Here is a 17,556-nt window from a genome sequence, read left to right on the forward strand (position 1 = left end):
TATAATAGTACGGCATCCTGTAAAGTGGCTTCATTCTGCTTGGGTTCACAACTACACTGACCACGAACTGGAAAAAATATTGTTGTGGTAGCAAGAGTAGTTCTCTTTTTCTCTCCTCCACTCGCTCTTTAATGGTGCTGGAGATGATTGGGGGCATTAGTATTCTGATGAAGAGAGGCTGTGACAAAGACCGTGACTACAGGGCCTCCTGACTCTTCTGTGATGCTGCCAGTGATGTGGAGGGGACTGACTCCAATTGCACCGTTTTTGAAATAGCCCTGCCATGGAACAGAGAAAACAAACAGACGGGCAATTCATAACGTGGGCGTAATGTTTTCAGTTTTGCAGCGTTAGCTTTGCGCTTTGTATGGAAGAATGATACCAGGTGAGCAGCTATTTATCTTCATGCGGGGATTGCAGATATTTGTGTGCCAATTTGTATGTGCGTGTGTGTGTTTGTTTAAAAAAGGACAAGCTAAATACCAATATGATCGTATCTTATCTTTCTGCATGTGTTTCCCTGGCAGGATTTGGAAACCTCATGCAGGATGTGCTGTGGTGCTTTAGTCAAGTAAAAGGAACTATAGATATTGGGGTGACAGAAGGTAAGTTTATTTTTCCTTTTGTTGCTGTGATCAAAAATAACTTGTTTGTCGTGTACATCTCCCCTAATCAGTGTGCAGGGGGTTGTTCCCATGTTGTTGAAAACGGCTGGCAAAGAGCTAAGTTACACTCTTTTCGTCTCTGCCTTCATTATGTACCTATGCATTTGAAAGAGACAGGTCTCTAAAATTAGCTACTGATCCAAAAAATTAATCTGAAGGCATTGTGGCTTAATCATATCAATAGTCTTTGAAATAGATTTCCTTTTGCTTTTCAGCTGTTATTTACAGTTTCAGGGAATTACGAGACAGCCTCTCTCACTATAACATCCTTTACTGGAGTCAGTTGGATCCTGTTTCTGGATAACTTGGTGCTCATAAAGTAAAGGCTGATAGATAATACTTAAAGGCTATATTCAGTGAAACTGGTAACAAAAAGGTGATCGCGTTGGTCTGTTGAATCTGATCAACAGGTACAAGTGGCCTCACCATGACTGAGCAGAAAGCTCGGGAGAGTATTTTAGGTACAGGATTGGGCTTTTGGTTGTTACGCTGGTTTTGCGTGTGAACGTGGATGTGTGTGGATACAGACGTCCATACACATGAATCATGTAATAAATGTGTTTCTATCACAGATGCCTCACCTTCATCAGAAGTTTATGCATAACTTGTTATTTTATGCTAGTCTTTGTGGCACGTTTTTGACCTTCAGAACTCTTGGTAACATCTGAGCATCCTGAATTTACAAAATGTGCTTCATTAGTTAGTGGAATGCATGCAGCTGTGTATGGTCAGGTGAAAGGAGATGCTACTATTATGTTTATGGTGTTTTGCTTCTTTAAATGTAGAAGAGCCTGCCTCCTTCAGCAGGATGGATTGTCATTCTGGCTTTCAAATGATACTTAAAATGTTGCCGAGAATAATTCTGTATTAATTCTCCAATAATATGCTTGTTCTTTTCCATGCATGTGTAAAGCTGCACAAGCAGAGCTACACGTAGACTCTCCCATTTTGTTCTTTCCTTGTTCATTGCTTTCCTTAACTTGGAGTGTGGTGTCGCAGTGTGTGGTACTCGTCCTGATGAAACCAGTGCTGTAATGGATCCTTTAACTCTCACACGACTGTGGGAATGAATGAGCTCTCTTGTGCATAGATGGGAGGCCTGGGACATCTTTCAGCTGCTCAAACAAACACTGATTTCAGTGTTAAATATGAAGTAAATTATGTTGCTGTTTGCCATTGTGGTGCCCCAGTGCTTTGAACTATGTTTCATTACTACTAAAAGGAAACAATATTTAGAGATCTTGCCTTATTTTGATGTATTGATAATTAGCAGTCTAGTGTAGAAACTAGATTAGTGCAAACTTAAGAGGTGACATTTCCTCTAGTCCTCTTGAGCCTCAAGATCCACGGTGTAGAAGCTGCCCCAGCGCTTGCTGAAGGGCATGTCACCAGGGAGAGTCCTGCCATGGCCACGGCGGTCAGGAGGGTGAGGGCAGCCTCGCCAGATTTGGGGCTGCCATGCCTGTGGGCTGTGTGCCTCAGATGAGGAACTCAGGTGCTCAGCATTTAAATTGTGGTCATATTCAATTAGTCCGGTGTAAAGCATACATGTAATAAAGTTACCAAATGGAGGAATATCATGTAAGTATTAATGGCTAAACTGAAATGGTCCTAATGGAGTCAGCTGTTCTGCCTGGCGTCTGGAATGTTTTGCAGTTGGAATGTCACCAGATCCTAGCAAGCTCCATGACCAACAGTCATTTCCAGTGGGTTTGAGATTTTTGTTCTGCCTGCTGGCACACGCCCATGTTTGCCACATCATCCAAATGTGTAACCAGTCCCTCCAAAGCAAAGAATTCAGGGTTGCGTGATGGCCTGCAGGCTCACCAAGCTGGCTCAGAGACGGCCTTGTGTTCTTATATGTTGGTTTCCTTTTTGTGTTTCTTGCTAATTAAGCTCAAATATATATATCCTGATTTTTGCATGTGAAGTGAAACTCAGTTTGTTAATGGAACATAAAGACTGAGTATAAATATTTAAATAGATCCAAGCCACAATAAAGATAATTTGGTGTTGTGGTTTTTTTCTGTACATGATTTTAATGAGGTGGAATTAAGCTGTTTCTCAGGGAACGTTTGTGTCTGTTTTTAAGTGGAAAAAATATATTTTCTGTCATGTACAATGGAATCCATTACATCCATGCATGTGGTGGAAGAGAGGCACAGGATCTGCAGATTTCACTCCCGCAAGTAGGTCTCAGATGCAGCTTCTGTTTCAAGCTGACTTTGAGTTCCTGGGTAAACCTGAGGCGAGTCACTGCACAGCTTGGTGTGGACAATATTTATTCCAGGGGGTCACATAACATCCGACTCTGTGATCTCTATCTATGTCCGCAAGGAGGTGACACAGCCAGACACACAGACTACAGGGATGCCATATAAATAGTTAAAAAGGCATGAACGGGGGAGAGACATGGGTTCAGGAAGAAGTGCAGTCCTCTGCCTGAAGCTGTTGTGGTGATCTTGTAAGCAGAACTGGGGCAAATCTCTTTCTGGGCCCATAAGCACGGGACCGAAGAAGTTGGGTCCACACAGCCGAGGCACTGGGACTGGTCTGGGGGCCGTCGGTTTTCCTCTCCCCTCCTGGAGCAGCTGACGCCTCATCCGTTCAGTCCCAGTGGTGGGGTGAACTTCCAGCTCTCAGCTACCAGCCCAGGGCTGCAATCGGGAGGATCCAGCTGGCAGTGGGATGTGTTTGGCGTGGAAATCTGCGCTGGAGGACTGGCAGGTTGGCCTGTGCGCAGCGGCTGACCAGGCCCGTGGCGCGGCAGCATGGTGCTGAAGCAGTGTGCTGCCCTCCTCTCCGATACGCACCCACGTGGGCAGGGCATCGGCTGCCTGCTGGGAGGGAAAGGTCCAAACTACCACAGTAACGCACGCGTTTTCCTGGGGAGCAAGCGGGTGGTTTCTCCAGAGCTGTTCGCAGTGGGCCTGGCTTAGCGGTGGCCGCAGCCTTGTCGAGAGGCGCCCTGGCTCCAGAACACTAGTTCAACCAGCCGCTTGGAAATTCATATTCTTTTCCAGGTTTTGTTGCGCACTCCTATGAAAGTGTCGAGTGAGCTGCTGTGATTGTTAGAGATAAGTAACTGCAGTTTGCACGTCTGTGATGTGGTTTAATTATGCATACCGCATCTAACCTCCCTCTGATTTCAGCTGGAGGCAGCATTCAGCACTTTCTCCAGAAAACCTGACTAGTTTCAGGGTGCAGCCAAGCAGCAGTGTTTGCTCCAGGGAGCCGTTTACATTTCCAGGCTGGTATATGAAATAATCTGGTTGTGCGAGTCGTACGTGAACACGTACAGTGACCTTCCATGAGGAGTGCTTTATAAAATCCAGTCTCTTTAGTTCATATCTCGTTTCCTGGGATGGACTCGAGATACACAACAGTACTTGATCCTCAGCCTCCACTTCTGTGTGATGCAATCTGGGAGCCGTCATCCCTAACCACGAAGGGTTTGTGTTCTTGCAGCCCACACCTAGATTGTTTTTCCCACATCCAGAGAGGGTATTTTGGATAAAGAGAAAGATACTGAAGTGGAATGAAAAGCTTCCCTCTTCAGTGGCACGGGTGCTTCGCATCTCTTTGCTGTAAGTGCAGTGGTTCCATCACTGGCCCGTGACAGCAGGACGGGGCAGGCTGCAGCCGGGTGATGGAACCGAACTGCAGAAAGGCCTGGTGCTCCGCACGAGGCAGCAGCAGCGGGCCGGAGCGGTGAGTGGTCTGGTCCTAAACCAGGAGCTGGTCCGCAGAGGAATTAACCAGCAGGAAAACGCAGATTGGGGGGGGTGGCATCAGCAGCTGATCACGTTATTTCCTTCTGACCTGGTAGCGCGATGCTGCCGGTTACGTGCACCTGAGTGGGCTGCGGCAGCGCCGGTTTGGACCACACTTGGCCTTGGAGAGTGGGTTGTGATTGAAAAAGCGTTCGAAATGTTCTGGATCAGTTCCACCGCGGGAACGCAGCCGGTTCAACCGGGGCGTGGAGCGCCTGACTTCAGCGCGCTGCCTCGGCAGAATCCGCGCTCCAGCCGGGCGCGGTTGCGTCCTGGGCTTCGCTTCGCGTCCTGCGGTTTGTCAGCGCCTTTCTGGCGGCCTGTGCTCGCTCCCCGGTGCCGAAACGCCCTCGGAGCGCCCCGCCAGCGGGGCTGGGGCTGGGGCTGCGCCGTCACCGCTCACCGGGGCCGGCACCGGCACCGGCGCCTGCGGAGCCGCTGGGCTCACGGATTTAGGCTGGGCTTCGGTGTCAAAACACAAACCGCCCTCCTGACCCACGGCCCCCCCGGCGGGGCCCGGCGCTGCCGGACCGCCGCGGGGCAGGGAGAGCGGGGGGGGGCCCGGCGGAGCCTCCCTGCCTCCCCCGGGCCGGTGCCTCCCCGCCGGGCCGGGTGTTGCTCTGCTCGGGGGGGGGGCGCGGGCAGGACGGGCTTAGTCAGCGCTGCCGGCCGCGCCTCCGCCTCCGCCGGAGCCGCGGGACCGGGGGGGCCGGAGCCGGCAGAATGGGGCCGGCCGGCTCTCCGGACCGGGCAGCCCCCGCAGCCAGCCCCCGCCGTGTGGGCTGCTTGGGCTCCTCGGGCACCCAGAAGGGCTCGCGTTATTTTCTTCTTCATTTTTTGTAGTGGTTGGTTGTTTTCTTTTTTAGCTTTGTATGGTTTTATTTTCCTTTTTTTTAAAAAAACCCCCAAACTTACGGGTTTGGAAGATGAAATGCTTCTCGCGGTACCTGCCGTACCTCTTCAGGCCGCCCAGCGCCCTCCTCTCCTCCAGCTGCCATGCGGAAGGTACGCGCCGCGGGGGGAGCGCGGGGGGCGGCTGTTTGCCGCGGGAGGTGGCCGAGGCGGCCGGGAGAAGGCCCGGAGGGCGCCTGAAGGCTGAGCAGGAGAGGACTTTGCTTATTCCCGTCGGTGCCCTGGTTTACTCTTGGCTCTGCACTAACTGTGCGAATGAGCAGCAGGGCCGGCTTAGGGAAGACTGTCTGCTGACGGGGCTGTGCCTGTTTCAGGTTTATGTAGTTCGTCACTGTGGCCTTTAATTCATCTGTATTTACCCAAGAAAATGAAAAAATCACCTCTATCACTGCCTGCGTCTGGTTACCCACGCCCCTTCCCTCATCCAGTAAAGCCTGATTTCAGGTCTCAGCAAAACAGCTCTGCAGCTATTTGGGGTAAATGAAATGTTCTCAGCGGTGTTTGAACTTTGTATTTTCTGGGTAGGAATGCAGAGTATCAGGTCTGTGTCCACTGAGACTTCAGTGGGACTTCTCCCATCGGGAGTGCTTGTTTGTGCTGAGTTATAACCCCCTGTGGTACAACTGCAGGCTCGTTCGCTGTGCGTGACCCACCAGACAGTTTTGTGCATCATCTGCAGTTGTCCGAACAGCTCCGCAGGATCAAAATTCCACACCACTCTGCTCCCCGATGTGGAACCACAGCCATGTTCCTCACATGCCCTGAGCAGAGTTAGTTAATGAGGGAAAACACCCTTCCTCTCACCCAGCTTTCCACAGACTCGTCCAATTGGAAGCTGTGGGCGCTGACTGAGTTACCAACCTTGTCTGCCAGCAGTGGGGAGATCCAGACCAGCGCTGCAGGGGTGTACACTTGCAGCGGGTTTTGGGGTGATTGGCTTCAGTCTCTGCCCACTGGCTGTATCTAGTGAGAAAGCAGCACTGGAGGGTACCTTGCCCTGGCTCCTGGTGCCTCGGCCAAGAGTGTCATAAGGCTGAAGGGTTAAGCAGGAAGGATGGGGCAGTAGGTGAGGACACTCCAGGCTAAATTATTGTATCTGCTTTGGTTGCTATGTTGTAGTCCAAGCAGACAGTATGGACTTTTTTTTTAATTTTCTCTGAAGTTCTAAGCAGATAAAATTATGCCAATAGATAACTCAGACTAACTCTGGAGTTCTTTCTTTGAAAGTTTCTCTGAAGATTTATTTTGTTTTCATGTTGACTTTGTCCAAAGGCACAGCTCCTTAAGGTATTCTGAATAAGTAACTTTTGGATTGTTCTACTGGGATAAGTAATTCAATGGAGAAGCAGACCTCGCTGTTTCAGGGGAGGTCATACGAGACTACTGAGAGAAAAAAAAATAATTAAAGAATGCCACACCAGTGTGCTGTCTATTCCTCTCCATTGCAGACAATATATAAAGAATGAAACTTGTACAGAACTGTTTCTTATATGCAGTTGTCAAATGCATATAATTAACTTGGGGTGAAACTGAGGTCTGGGGACTTTAAACGACTCTGTTGCAGGCCAGATCACTAGCAGAACCGAGAACCCAGAGCCTGACTCCCGCCTCGGTCCTTTCAGAGGGGCTAAAAAGGCCAGTGTCACAGACAAGAACCCTTAGCATATGATGTGCAGCAGGAGTAGGATCCAGTGCTCATACCTCTATGATTTGAAGTGATGAAGTTGCGATTTGGTGTTTCTGGGTCGCTCTGGGTGCAGTGCAGGCTCACAGATGGACAGAACTATTCACAGGGTGAAGCTGCGGTGCCTCAGGGGCCAGATTCAGTCAGATGCTGCCTTGGTCCGTCTTTCAGCTGAGCTTTACCCTGCAGAAAGACAGAGGCACAGGACAGCTGAGCCTGTCAAAGAGAAGAGGCTCCTCTCTGCCCACAGCCTGACAGAGGCATCCCTCTTAGCCAGAGGAGGAACTCCTCCGTGCCCCTGCAGCACCCTCTGGACTCACCCCTTCTTGGCGAAGGCGTTCTCCAAAGACCCTGCTGATCCCAGCTCCATCCAGACCAAGACCTGAAATCCTGGTCTATTCTCTTATTACCTCACTGTAAAAATTCTGTTTTTCCTTCATCCCAAATTCCCAGAGTTGTAAACGAGAGATCTAGGTCAGTAGAGAGCCTGGAACAGAGAACAAAGACTGGGCACCAAGCTGCAATAAACTTGAAACTCAAGCACGCGGTTTATCCTCTTCTGGCACTGCCTGTGAAATGGCTTTAGAAAGCTGCAGCTGAGCTTTAATTTATTTCCTCACAGACCCGTTTGTTGTCCGGCTCTGCTTTGCTGTGAAGTTACAGTCCTTGCCTGGCCATGCCTGTGGACATGGTGCAGTGTCGTTATCGTTACCGTGGAGGGGCGGGATTCTGGTGGTGAAGGGGGTGCAGAGGGTGCATCTGGCAGGAGCTGGTACAAGCCAAGCACCTTCGGTGGTGGCCGTGGCGTGGCTGAGTGGGTGACATGCTGGCTTCTCTAGTATGACCTGGTGTTGCCATCGCACTCCTGATGCTCAATGCCGTCCAGAAACACCAGTCCTCCTCGTACCAAGGCGTGTGGCTGAGGATGCAGCATAGCACGTGGGTTTTGAGATCTTTTGAAAATACTGGCTACTTGGGCCTTAAGAGCACAGCTCAGTGGCACAGGGAGACCTGGGGCTGGTGTTGCCAGTTTGAATTCAGTCCTGCTCAGCAGCACGTAGGAGTGCACACCTGTGTCCCATCGACCTTAAAGGTGTGCCTGTAGCTTGACTGAACAATGGCAGTTTGACAGAATTGGAGCCCACGATCCTGTCCTTTGGACCCTGACTGCTCCTCCTGAACTGTATTTGGAGGAATATTGCTGTAGAAAAGCGTTTCTTGATCTGTTACTTAAGATGCAAAACAGTTATCTGGGTCTGCCTTGTTCTCACGGTGGTGTGTGCGCTAAAAATGGATCCAAATGTGTCTTTCGATGTGGAATGTGCATTGTGGGCTTTCTATCATTTATTATTTGCTGAAAAAGGGCTAAATGACAGAGGGACTGGTGCCTTACGCAAAGTGTGCATCAGGTTTGCTGAGAACCCTGGACAGGCTGCAGCAGCTGGCAGCCTCGAGATGTACGTTTACAAAATAAAATGCTTCAGAATGAATACATACATACTGATCAATATAACTTACTGTTTTTTAAAATGCAAACTATTTTTCTATTTCTGCAACATGTTCAAGTCAAGGATATCAAAGATCATTTAAATTTTTAGCTAAGTAACCTTCAGAAAAAAAGCCTTTGAATTAAGAAAATAATATCCCTTCCTGCAGACAAGGAAACAAGCACAAAGATGGGAAGTGAGTTCTCTGAGGTCATACAATCGCCAAACTTTGAGTCATGCATATGTTGTTCTTCCAGAATTTAAAGAGATGTGGTTTTGTGCACTTTCCTGAGCAGGGTTTGAAGTGTTGGCTGTTCTGCAGAAGTATTAATTCTTTTGGATGCTTTAATTGGTGTTTAGACATGTAATAGTTCGGTAACTTCCAAATTTTCCCAAATTTGGTTGATGTTGAGTTAGACTGAAGGTCTTGAATCCCTTTGTGTTTCCTGCTGGGAAAGCATGGCCATTCATTGCTGCGGGTGTGGGATCTCTGTGTGATGGTACGTTAGTTTGGTGCAGATACAAACCAGTGACCAATACAAATGCATCTGCTTTTAGTTCACTCACTAACATTGCAATTGACAGGGATTATTAAAATTTATTCTTTATTTAATATTAAATACTTTATCCAATATCTGAATTTACCGCTAAGGTCTAGATAAAAGTTTTTAATTGTAGCAGAAAAATAATGATGCACATTTGATACTGCGATGCTAAAAATCTGGGCAATACAATGAAAAGCACATGTAGGAGGTGTATGTCAAGGAAGCACTGCTACTTTCAAGCTAGGTTCAAAACATATATATGCTATAGGTTTTGTACTATTTGATTAACTCTAATTACTGTAACAATGTAATAAGAAACTTTAGCACTGCTTTTATACTTCCCATGTGCTCTTGTGAAGGACCAAAAGAAAGCGTCCACTGAGCATAAGCCATGTGAGGCCGGAGGTTTGGAGGTCAGTCATTGCTGCGAGTAGGCTCAGGCAGGACTGATACGAGCAATAAACTCGCTCTCTGTTCTGCCCCAACAAGTCTTGGTATTTCTTGCTTTGAAGAGTCCACCAGGAGCTTGATATTGCTTTGCAGCTCATTCCTGCACATTTTTTTATTTCTGCAAATAATTTAGAATGCCTAAATCAGTAGCTTACAGAAAGTTACAGTGGTAGTGCATTCTGAGCAGCAGTGGGCTGAGGTTTGTAACCATTGGTGTAGAACTCTGATGCTGGCTGGCTTTCTTTCTCATGGGGGACAAAACAGCTTCACTCTGGACTGTGGATAGATTTCTGTTTGCTTGGGAAATAGAAAACATAGAAGTAAAAGAGAACTTCCTACATCCAGCGTACCCAAAACCGTGACAGTGCGGGGCAGGTACAGCAGGTCTGTGTCTGTGACACGAGCAGGGAGCAGCCACTGCTGGTGCTGTGAAACCCGGCCACACTTCATCCCGGCCGCTGTGGGCTGCAGAGGTGAAAGCAGCAGTGCTGCTCCCGTGTGCCTCGCGATGGAGAACAAGTGGGGGGGAGCACAGGAAGGTCTTGAATCGCAGCTGCAGAAATGACACAGAGCGGGCTGGCTGTACAGTGACCGCAGGCCGCGATCGGGGTCTCAGTCTCAGCTGCCTTTATTACGTTCTCGCCGTGGCTGCGCTCGCTGCCCTCCTGGCTGTGCAGCTGGCGCTTCTGCTGGGAACCCAGGCTTTCCCAGGAGATGGTTTTGTTGATATTTCACCAGTGCCGGTCTGTGCTCGGTGGGACTGCTGGCACAGCAGTCTGGGATTTTACACATTCCTCCAAAATCAAAGGATTGGTTCAAGGCTGGAAGAAAATGTGGGTAGATTTCTTAGTGGCATTTTGGAAGGAATCAAGAAAATAGCATTGAAGAGTCCCTTGGGAGTCATGTAGCGGGATTAACTGAAATTATTGGTAGTATTGACATGGTACAGGGATTCTTATGAAAGATCTCCATCCATGCCAGATTTGGTCTGGAATCTTACTCCCATCCAGCTGGTCTCTAGGCTCTTCTAATTTAGCAATAAATGAATTAATAAATTGACTTGAGATTTTTGAATGGGAGGAGATATACAGGAGAAAATCATCATGCCTATTGAAAATCATCTTCTCCCAAGATTTAAGTGAGAATATTTAAGTGATTTTAAGTGATAATTATTAGTTAGCACAGAACATACAGTCAGAGAAGTGACGAATGGCTGGAGGGCTGGTAAGAGCTAGGGAGGTCTCTTAGCTCCTTTCTGTTTGTAGTAGGCTCTACTAAAGCAGATACTTAACAGGTTCTTGTCAAACACCTCTCAATCCTCAAAGGATGCCAAGTCGCTCTCTTTGCTGCTAATCAGTTCTAGTGCTGAGCTGTCTTCACCGCGTGTGTTCATTTATCTCTAACAAAAATATCTGCAAGTTAAAATGATTCTCAGTCTCTGCTATGTAGCCTGCGGAAGGATTGCTCAGCACTGGCTTTATGGTGATGTTGTATCTAGCCTTGTTCCGTTAAATTCCCTGTCTGAGCCTGTCCTTACAAATGAAGCTTTCTGAACTTCTTATTACTCTTGTTGGGCCCTTTTATTTTCCCTTCAGGCGGGATGGCCAGGAAGGGAACTGGTACTGTAACCAAGAAAATCGCCTGTCCTTAGTAGCGAATGTGTTTTATGTATTTACTGTGTGGCAGCTGGCTGATCTGTCACCACCTGTGTGACCTTTGGGCCAGTAGTGCTGTTAAACTCAGTTTGTGCTCTTTACTGCATCTGTGTCCTCCACTGCGAGGAGTTTTCTACGCACAGTAGAGGAATTCTGGCTGAAGTTGTGAGTTTCTGTATTGCTGACAATAGTCATGGCTGTGTCAGGTAACACTCTAGACTGTGAAAAATGGTTTGTTAAGGGTTAAGCTTGTCAGCCTTCCTCGCCTCCACCCTCCTGAAAACTTTATTCTAAAGCCCATTTATTTAAAAGCAGGTGATCTGCCTTCTCAGGGCCTCGGTGGGTGCTGTCACGGGTGCCCTGGTGCCGCTGCCGCCTTCCCCGCCGCGGGCTGCCGGCTTGGCCTGGGTGGGCGGCTGTCTGTCCCCCTGAGCAGCTACCCCGGGGAGGAGCTGCCGTAGTGCTGAGCGGAGGAAAAGGAGTGAAAAGGCAGTTTAACAAATAGATTTTAAAAAAGCAACGGGGTAAATATTCTGTATTTGAAAATGAATGCTTCTTTCAGGGCCTCTGAAGAATGGCTGGCACCCGTTCCTGGGGGGTTCTGCCAGAGCTGCAGCTGCAGCAGAGGCACAGGCCAGTGACTGTCTGCAGTGAGGGTGGGCACCAGCCCGTGGTGCAGCCCCGCTCCACCCTGCCACCGGGTACAGAAGGCCCTTGTCCCCGATCCCCCTCATCCCTGAGAGAAAGCAGAGCCTGCTGGAGTTATCCCAAGGGGCTGCCCCCTGGCTGTGGGCCCGGTCCCAGCGCAGTGCCCCCTGCTGCTGCTGCACCAGGCGTGAACCCGCGGGCAGCTCGGTCAGCAGCAGCGTGCTCTCCTCCTGCCAGCAGCTTGGGTCTGTCCTGCAGGGAGTTTAAACAGAAAGTGTATCTACATTTGATCTTCAGAAATTACACGTACTTCCAAATTACAGACTGCGTGTGCGGAGAGCAAGGGAGGGCATGGACCAGTTCTGATCCCTGCTGCTTGATAACTCACAGCAACTCCTCTGTCTTCTGTTAAGTAGCTCCTGTGTCTCCCTGATCTGGGGCATCTCTGGTTTGGCTTTGGCTTCATCACCTCTGTGGGCAGTGGGAGTCACACAAAAAGCCCAGCTGCGCGTTAGGAGCCTGTTGCGGAAAGCATTAGCGCTGTGATGCTGCTGGAGCCTGCCGGCCTTGCCCAGAGGACATGGCAAGTCCTTGCACGTCCTTGTAAACCTCCTTGTGCTCGGCTGTGCCTGGGCTCTGCTCCTCAGTCGAGTTCATACAAATGTATGCAAATGCATTTTTGCAAATGTGGCTCCTGCGCTCTTTATTTGGTATCAGTATTTTGACAAAGGCAAAGCTAGAAAAGGTCATACAGCCTCGGCCTGGAGCTAACTTGGTCCATTTAATGTGATTACTCTAAGGAAGTTAATCTATTGCTTTAGGAATTCCTTCACCTTTAGTTCATTAATACTGAGTGTTCAGACTGTCCAGTGCCTGATTTATAAATTTCTCAATGGCAAGGTAAGCAGCAAGCACCACTCAGGTAATCAGTGCTCTTAGTGAAACCGACTTTTAGCTCAAAATTAAATACTGTTTTATGGAAAAAAACACATATCTTTAAGCATACTGATTATTTCCTGAATAGCATGATTTTCACAAGATTCAGGGTCCTTGAAAGACCAAAATGTGACTGACTTTCCTTTAAAATAAAGGATGTTGAAGTCGTTATAATTCCCAGAGTATTTGTATGTATAGTTCCCTGGCTCAGAAGGGCGACCAAAGAGTGGAGCAATTCCTGTGTTTAAGTAGCTCCGAGGTAACTATCTTGTTGTCTTCTCTGAAGCCTTTTACAGTTTTCTGTTTCTCTGCGTCTCGCAGTCTGTGCCCAGGCTTTGCACTAGCGTTTTTGGAGGTTCCAGCGGAGGTGACACGAAGGCCGGGGTGTTTAATCACTCGTGTTTGAGCCGATTTTAAAGCTTAGCTCAAAGGTGCCCTTAAGCTAGAGGGTTAGCTTTTTAGGGGTCTTCAACATGAAAGCACAGCCAGAGGCACCTTAAAACTAAGCACTTTACCTTAGGGGTACCTCTAGGCTAAGCTTTTGGCCTTTGGAATATTTTTGAGTGATGCATGTGAAAAATAAAAATAGTTATTTCCTCATGCACTCCAGACAGCGGATTCCTCTATGCGTGACCACAGAAAGTACGTTCAGGCTTTACCTCTTACCGTATTTAGATCAGTGGAATAAGCCAATTAACAAAGTGAAGGGAAGTCTGCTTGGGAACTGTTTAAAACGTGTCCTGAAACTCCTGATCCTAGACGTTAAAGCGTCAGTGGAGTGGAGCAGCCGTGGGGACCAGCTGGCTGGTGGCTGACTCTCTCCTTGGGCTGCGCTCAGTCTCTGCTCGAGGCTTTGCTGGGCAAACCCTGGTCTGGATGCTGGAGAGCTCTCAGGACAGCAGGACTCCACAGCCGAAAGCCTTGGCCTGGAGTGAACCTAAAATAGCTAATTTTCTGGTCATTCTTTTTTGAAGACCTTAGCTTTGTTGTTGTGGTGACCCTTAACACTCACCATCAGCCTGTCAGTTTTGTCCCCACTGTGTTGACCATGAGTGGGTTTATTTTTCTGGTGAGTCATTCCGATGACTTCGACCTGAGTTAATCAGGCACCAGCAGTTGGGAGCTTCACTGAAGTCCTGAATTACCCTGGAGTAAAACCCACATAAATTAAATTTGAAGCAGTGTTAATACTACAGAATAGTATCTGCATTAGAGGTACAGAAAGATTGTGTAACTATGCAAATATGGTTTGGTGTAACTAATAGTCTATAATTACATGAAGAGAGGCCATTAGTTTAAGGCTCATGGAGAACACCGAGTTAAGATTGAGCTCCCTACAATAATTGCATTTCCTGATTTAGCCATTCTTCAATTTCTCAGTCTGAAAGCCGTATCAACCCTTGCTTTTTAGTGAAAACCATCAGACTCGCTTTAATCTCAGTTCTTACGTTTATCAGAACCTGTGCCATGTGCAGGAGTCCAACCGCCTGGTCTGTTCTCTCCATAGCAGGAAATGAGGTTAATTTTGTGCGGCCATGAAGAAATGGATGGTTGCTAGGGGAAAAAGAAGCAAATTCCCTCTCCATAATACTAGGCATAATGTCAAACTGAATCATGGCATGTGGAAACTATTTCTCCTCCCAGTGAGCTCAAAGCCTTGTTTCTGCTACATCCACACCTTTGTTCGTTCCTGTTTACCTGGGGGAGGTAAATCCCAGCACTGCTCAGCTCCTGCCATGGTGCCGGGTGTGAGGTGGGAGCTGTGCTGCAGCCGGAGGGGAGGGAGAGCTGCAGGCACTGCACTGGACTTCGTTAATAGAAGAAATGACGAACTCTGTCCTGACGGGCTGAGCTGGGGGTGCCGCCGCTCACGCAGTGGCGAGGTGCCCAGCTCTGCAGCTGCCAGGTTGGGTTCCTGGTACTTGGGCGTACTGGTGGTGCAGATGGGTTGTTCTCTCCGTTAGGGATGATGGGTGCACCTGCATTTTTGTTGTGGTAACTCAGGAGCTGGAAATATCTTTCCTTGGCTGCACTGATTGCATTTCCTTTGCATTTTTTCTTACTGAGTCCATTTCAAGGCCTTTTAGGAAAAAGTAATGTGTTCATTATTCATGTATACTTACAGGGTTTTATTTTGCTCTCTACTAGCTTCAGGAATTTATAAAAGACAGAGAATGCTGTTTCAGCTGTCACAGATACGGAGCTTTCTTCTTGCAATTACACTCTTTCAGTATAATTTTTTGCCACAGAATACAGTAATGGTAAGACCCATATTTTTTGTCTGAATGGTGATATGCTTGGAGCGCTTTCACTGGGGAAAAAGTGTACAAGCCACTTCGAAAGATGTTACTGTTTTGTTCAACTCAGCTTGAAGTCTCTCCTTAACGAGATGCTAAATTTTGTCTTTTAAGGGCAGTCAAAGATGAGAGGGAGGACTCACTCTGGATGATTCCTCTGTGCTTTGTTCTTTGCTCACAGGCTCCAGCCCTTGGTGTCCCCAGGCGGGATGGCTCTGGCGAGCCGCAGCTCTTGCCCTGTGGTGGGGAGGGAAGTAGCCGAGATCCCTCCCTGGGCCTTCTCACTGCGTCACCTGGAGCAGTGAGGGTTGTCCGGGCAGGAGGGGACGCCTGGCCCAGGCGGCAGCGGGTGGATGCCCAACCAGAGGTTGCGGTGAGGGAAGGAGCTCGGGAGAAGGCCAGGAGAAGTGTCGAGGCTCCTTACAGCCCAGGAGGGGGTCATGCTGCGCCCTTCTGCTGCTCAGTGCGCAGGCTCTTGGAAAAACGTCTTTCCGCAGCTTCTCCCTGCACCCTGAGGATCCCAGCTGCGGCGTACCGGTGCAGGAGCTGAGCTCTCGGGGCACGCCGGGGCTGATCTCGTGCCTTGTGTTTCTGAATGGCACCTGCCCCGCCGTCCAAGGCATGCAGTGCTGAGGGCCCAGGAGACTAACAAAAACCAGGTGTTGGAGAAGACGAAAAACTGCCTTTTGAGGTCTCAGCTGTGGAAGAGCCCAGCGGCGGTCTGTGCACTGGGGCTGCTCCCTGTGTGGGCTGGCTCAGGGGGCAGCTGGCTGGTGGAGCCACGCTGGCCGTTGGGGTGGCAGCAGGAGCCTCTTCCAGCTGCCCCGTGTTGCCTTCCTTGGCTGCCCCGCAGCTGGTCGTTCTGTGCTCTTGTCCCAGCTCTGCTGCAGTCAGGATTCCTCCAGGAGCCCACAGATCCTTGCCACATCTTCTGTGTGAATGTCCCTCTTGATTTCCTGCAGGTAATAACTGCACCTTGGCTGGGAGAGGTCCTTGCCCGCTTCCCTCGTGACGAGCTGCCGCGGCTGGAGGAGCAGAGTGGTTCCTGTCTCTGTGCTGGGCTCTGAGCCGGGGGCTGATGGCGGCCCCGCTGAAAGCTGCTGTAAACGAGGACAGAGGTCTAAGCTGCACACGATGCTCTCCTCAGTTAGGGGTGGAATTTTTAGTTCTAGCCAGTGGCATTTCTAAACCTCTTAATGCAACTTAAAAGTGCTTTGTATCTGCAGATAAGCTCTGATAGCATAAACATTTCTATATAGAGGCCATGATCCCTCACATGATCATACACTACTCTTAAGTTTGCAGCCATAAATGGTATGACTATGCTCAAGTAGGTTTTTTTAAAGGAGGGGAAAAAAAAGCCCAGTAGCTCCTAGGCTCAGACAAGGCCTGCGTTGGAAATCAGCTTTTATTATTACAAAAGTATATGCATTTGCACTAATTTCCCAGGCTGAAACATGGCCTCATTTGTATTCTCTCAAAGCTATTGGGTAGAGAGTGGGATTGAATTTGGTTTTAAATTCTCATGGGCATGACACTGAGCTGCTATTTGAAATGAATTAATCTTCATACCCTGCTGGGACCCTTCTGAGCTATCTGAATAAACACAGTTGAGCAGGTTGTTCAGGTTTTGCCTTTGGTTCCCTTTGGAGTGGCTGTGGGCAGTGCCATGGCACTCCTGTCAAGACCCTGGGGTTGTCTTCAGTCAGATTTTGGGGATTATTGATGTGGAATAAGGTTGCTTTCTGGGCTGGCTCATGGGGCCGTACAGCTCCGGTGAAGGAAACTGGGACCGGTCTGTCCTTTCAAGTTCTGCTTTTTAGCAACGACATCTTTGTGCTGGAAGGCCAAGAATGGGAAAATCCCTTACCATGGAGTTCATGATTCTAAGTGGGAGGGAGCATTGAGCAGGAGACGATTCTGCTGAGTTTTTAAAGTTTTAATTGAAATGCGGTTGAAATGGTGGATCTAGATTAGCCCTGCCAGGCGAGGTGGTTACTGGAGTTGCACGCCGTTTACTTGAACAGCCTGTTGAGGGTGTTGTATACAATTTCTTCTGAAGCGTTGTTTCTAGGCTTTGGGGCTATTTTCTCTTAAAAAGAAAAAAAAAAAAAAAGCTATTACTCGCTTACTGGAGACAAATTAGTATTTTCTTTCCCCCGAGTCTGTGTTCCCTCTCCCCCCTAGACCTCCCGCCCCTGCGCAGCGGCTGGAGGGGTTCGGGCAGGGCCGGCGGCTCCCCGCTGGGGTCCCCCAAGCACTGATGTCACCAGGTGCTCCCGCGGCAAAGTGCGCTCGGGGCTGTTCCCAGAAGTTCGGGGACAGACGTTATTCGGGAGCGGAGCTTGAGGCGCCTCCGGCTGCGGGCAGACATGCCGCCGCCGCGGGGAGGGGACAGCGGGGGACAGACCCGGACACCCCCGCGGAGACGGGGCCGGCGCGACCCCCCGGGACTGCGGGGGGGGCAGCCAGAACCAGCCGACGGAGCCCCGGAGCCCCCCGCT

General features: G+C 49.1%; 1 protein-coding gene across 2 annotated transcripts in view; it reads left to right on the plus strand.

Annotated features, from left to right (window-relative positions):
• Positions 1–246: 246 nt before the first annotated feature.
• The window catches only part of PPP2R2B (protein phosphatase 2 regulatory subunit Bbeta), a 101,840-nt gene continuing 84,530 nt past the window's right edge, over positions 247–17,556 (plus strand). The window contains exons 1-2 of one of the 2 annotated variants that reach the window (XM_074838519.1): positions 247–385; positions 528–605. In XM_074838519.1, the coding sequence (XP_074694620.1) occupies positions 376–385; positions 528–605 (88 nt within the window). In that variant the 5' untranslated portion in view covers positions 247–375. Of the gene's footprint in view, positions 386–527; positions 606–5,118; positions 5,444–17,556 lie in introns of those variants that run through there. The other variant, XM_074838518.1, reaches the window with a different exon arrangement.

Source organism: Strix aluco, chromosome 13 (assembly GCF_031877795.1).
Source record: "Strix aluco isolate bStrAlu1 chromosome 13, bStrAlu1.hap1, whole genome shotgun sequence".
In the NCBI taxonomy this organism is placed as follows: Eukaryota; Metazoa; Chordata; class Aves; order Strigiformes; family Strigidae; genus Strix; species Strix aluco.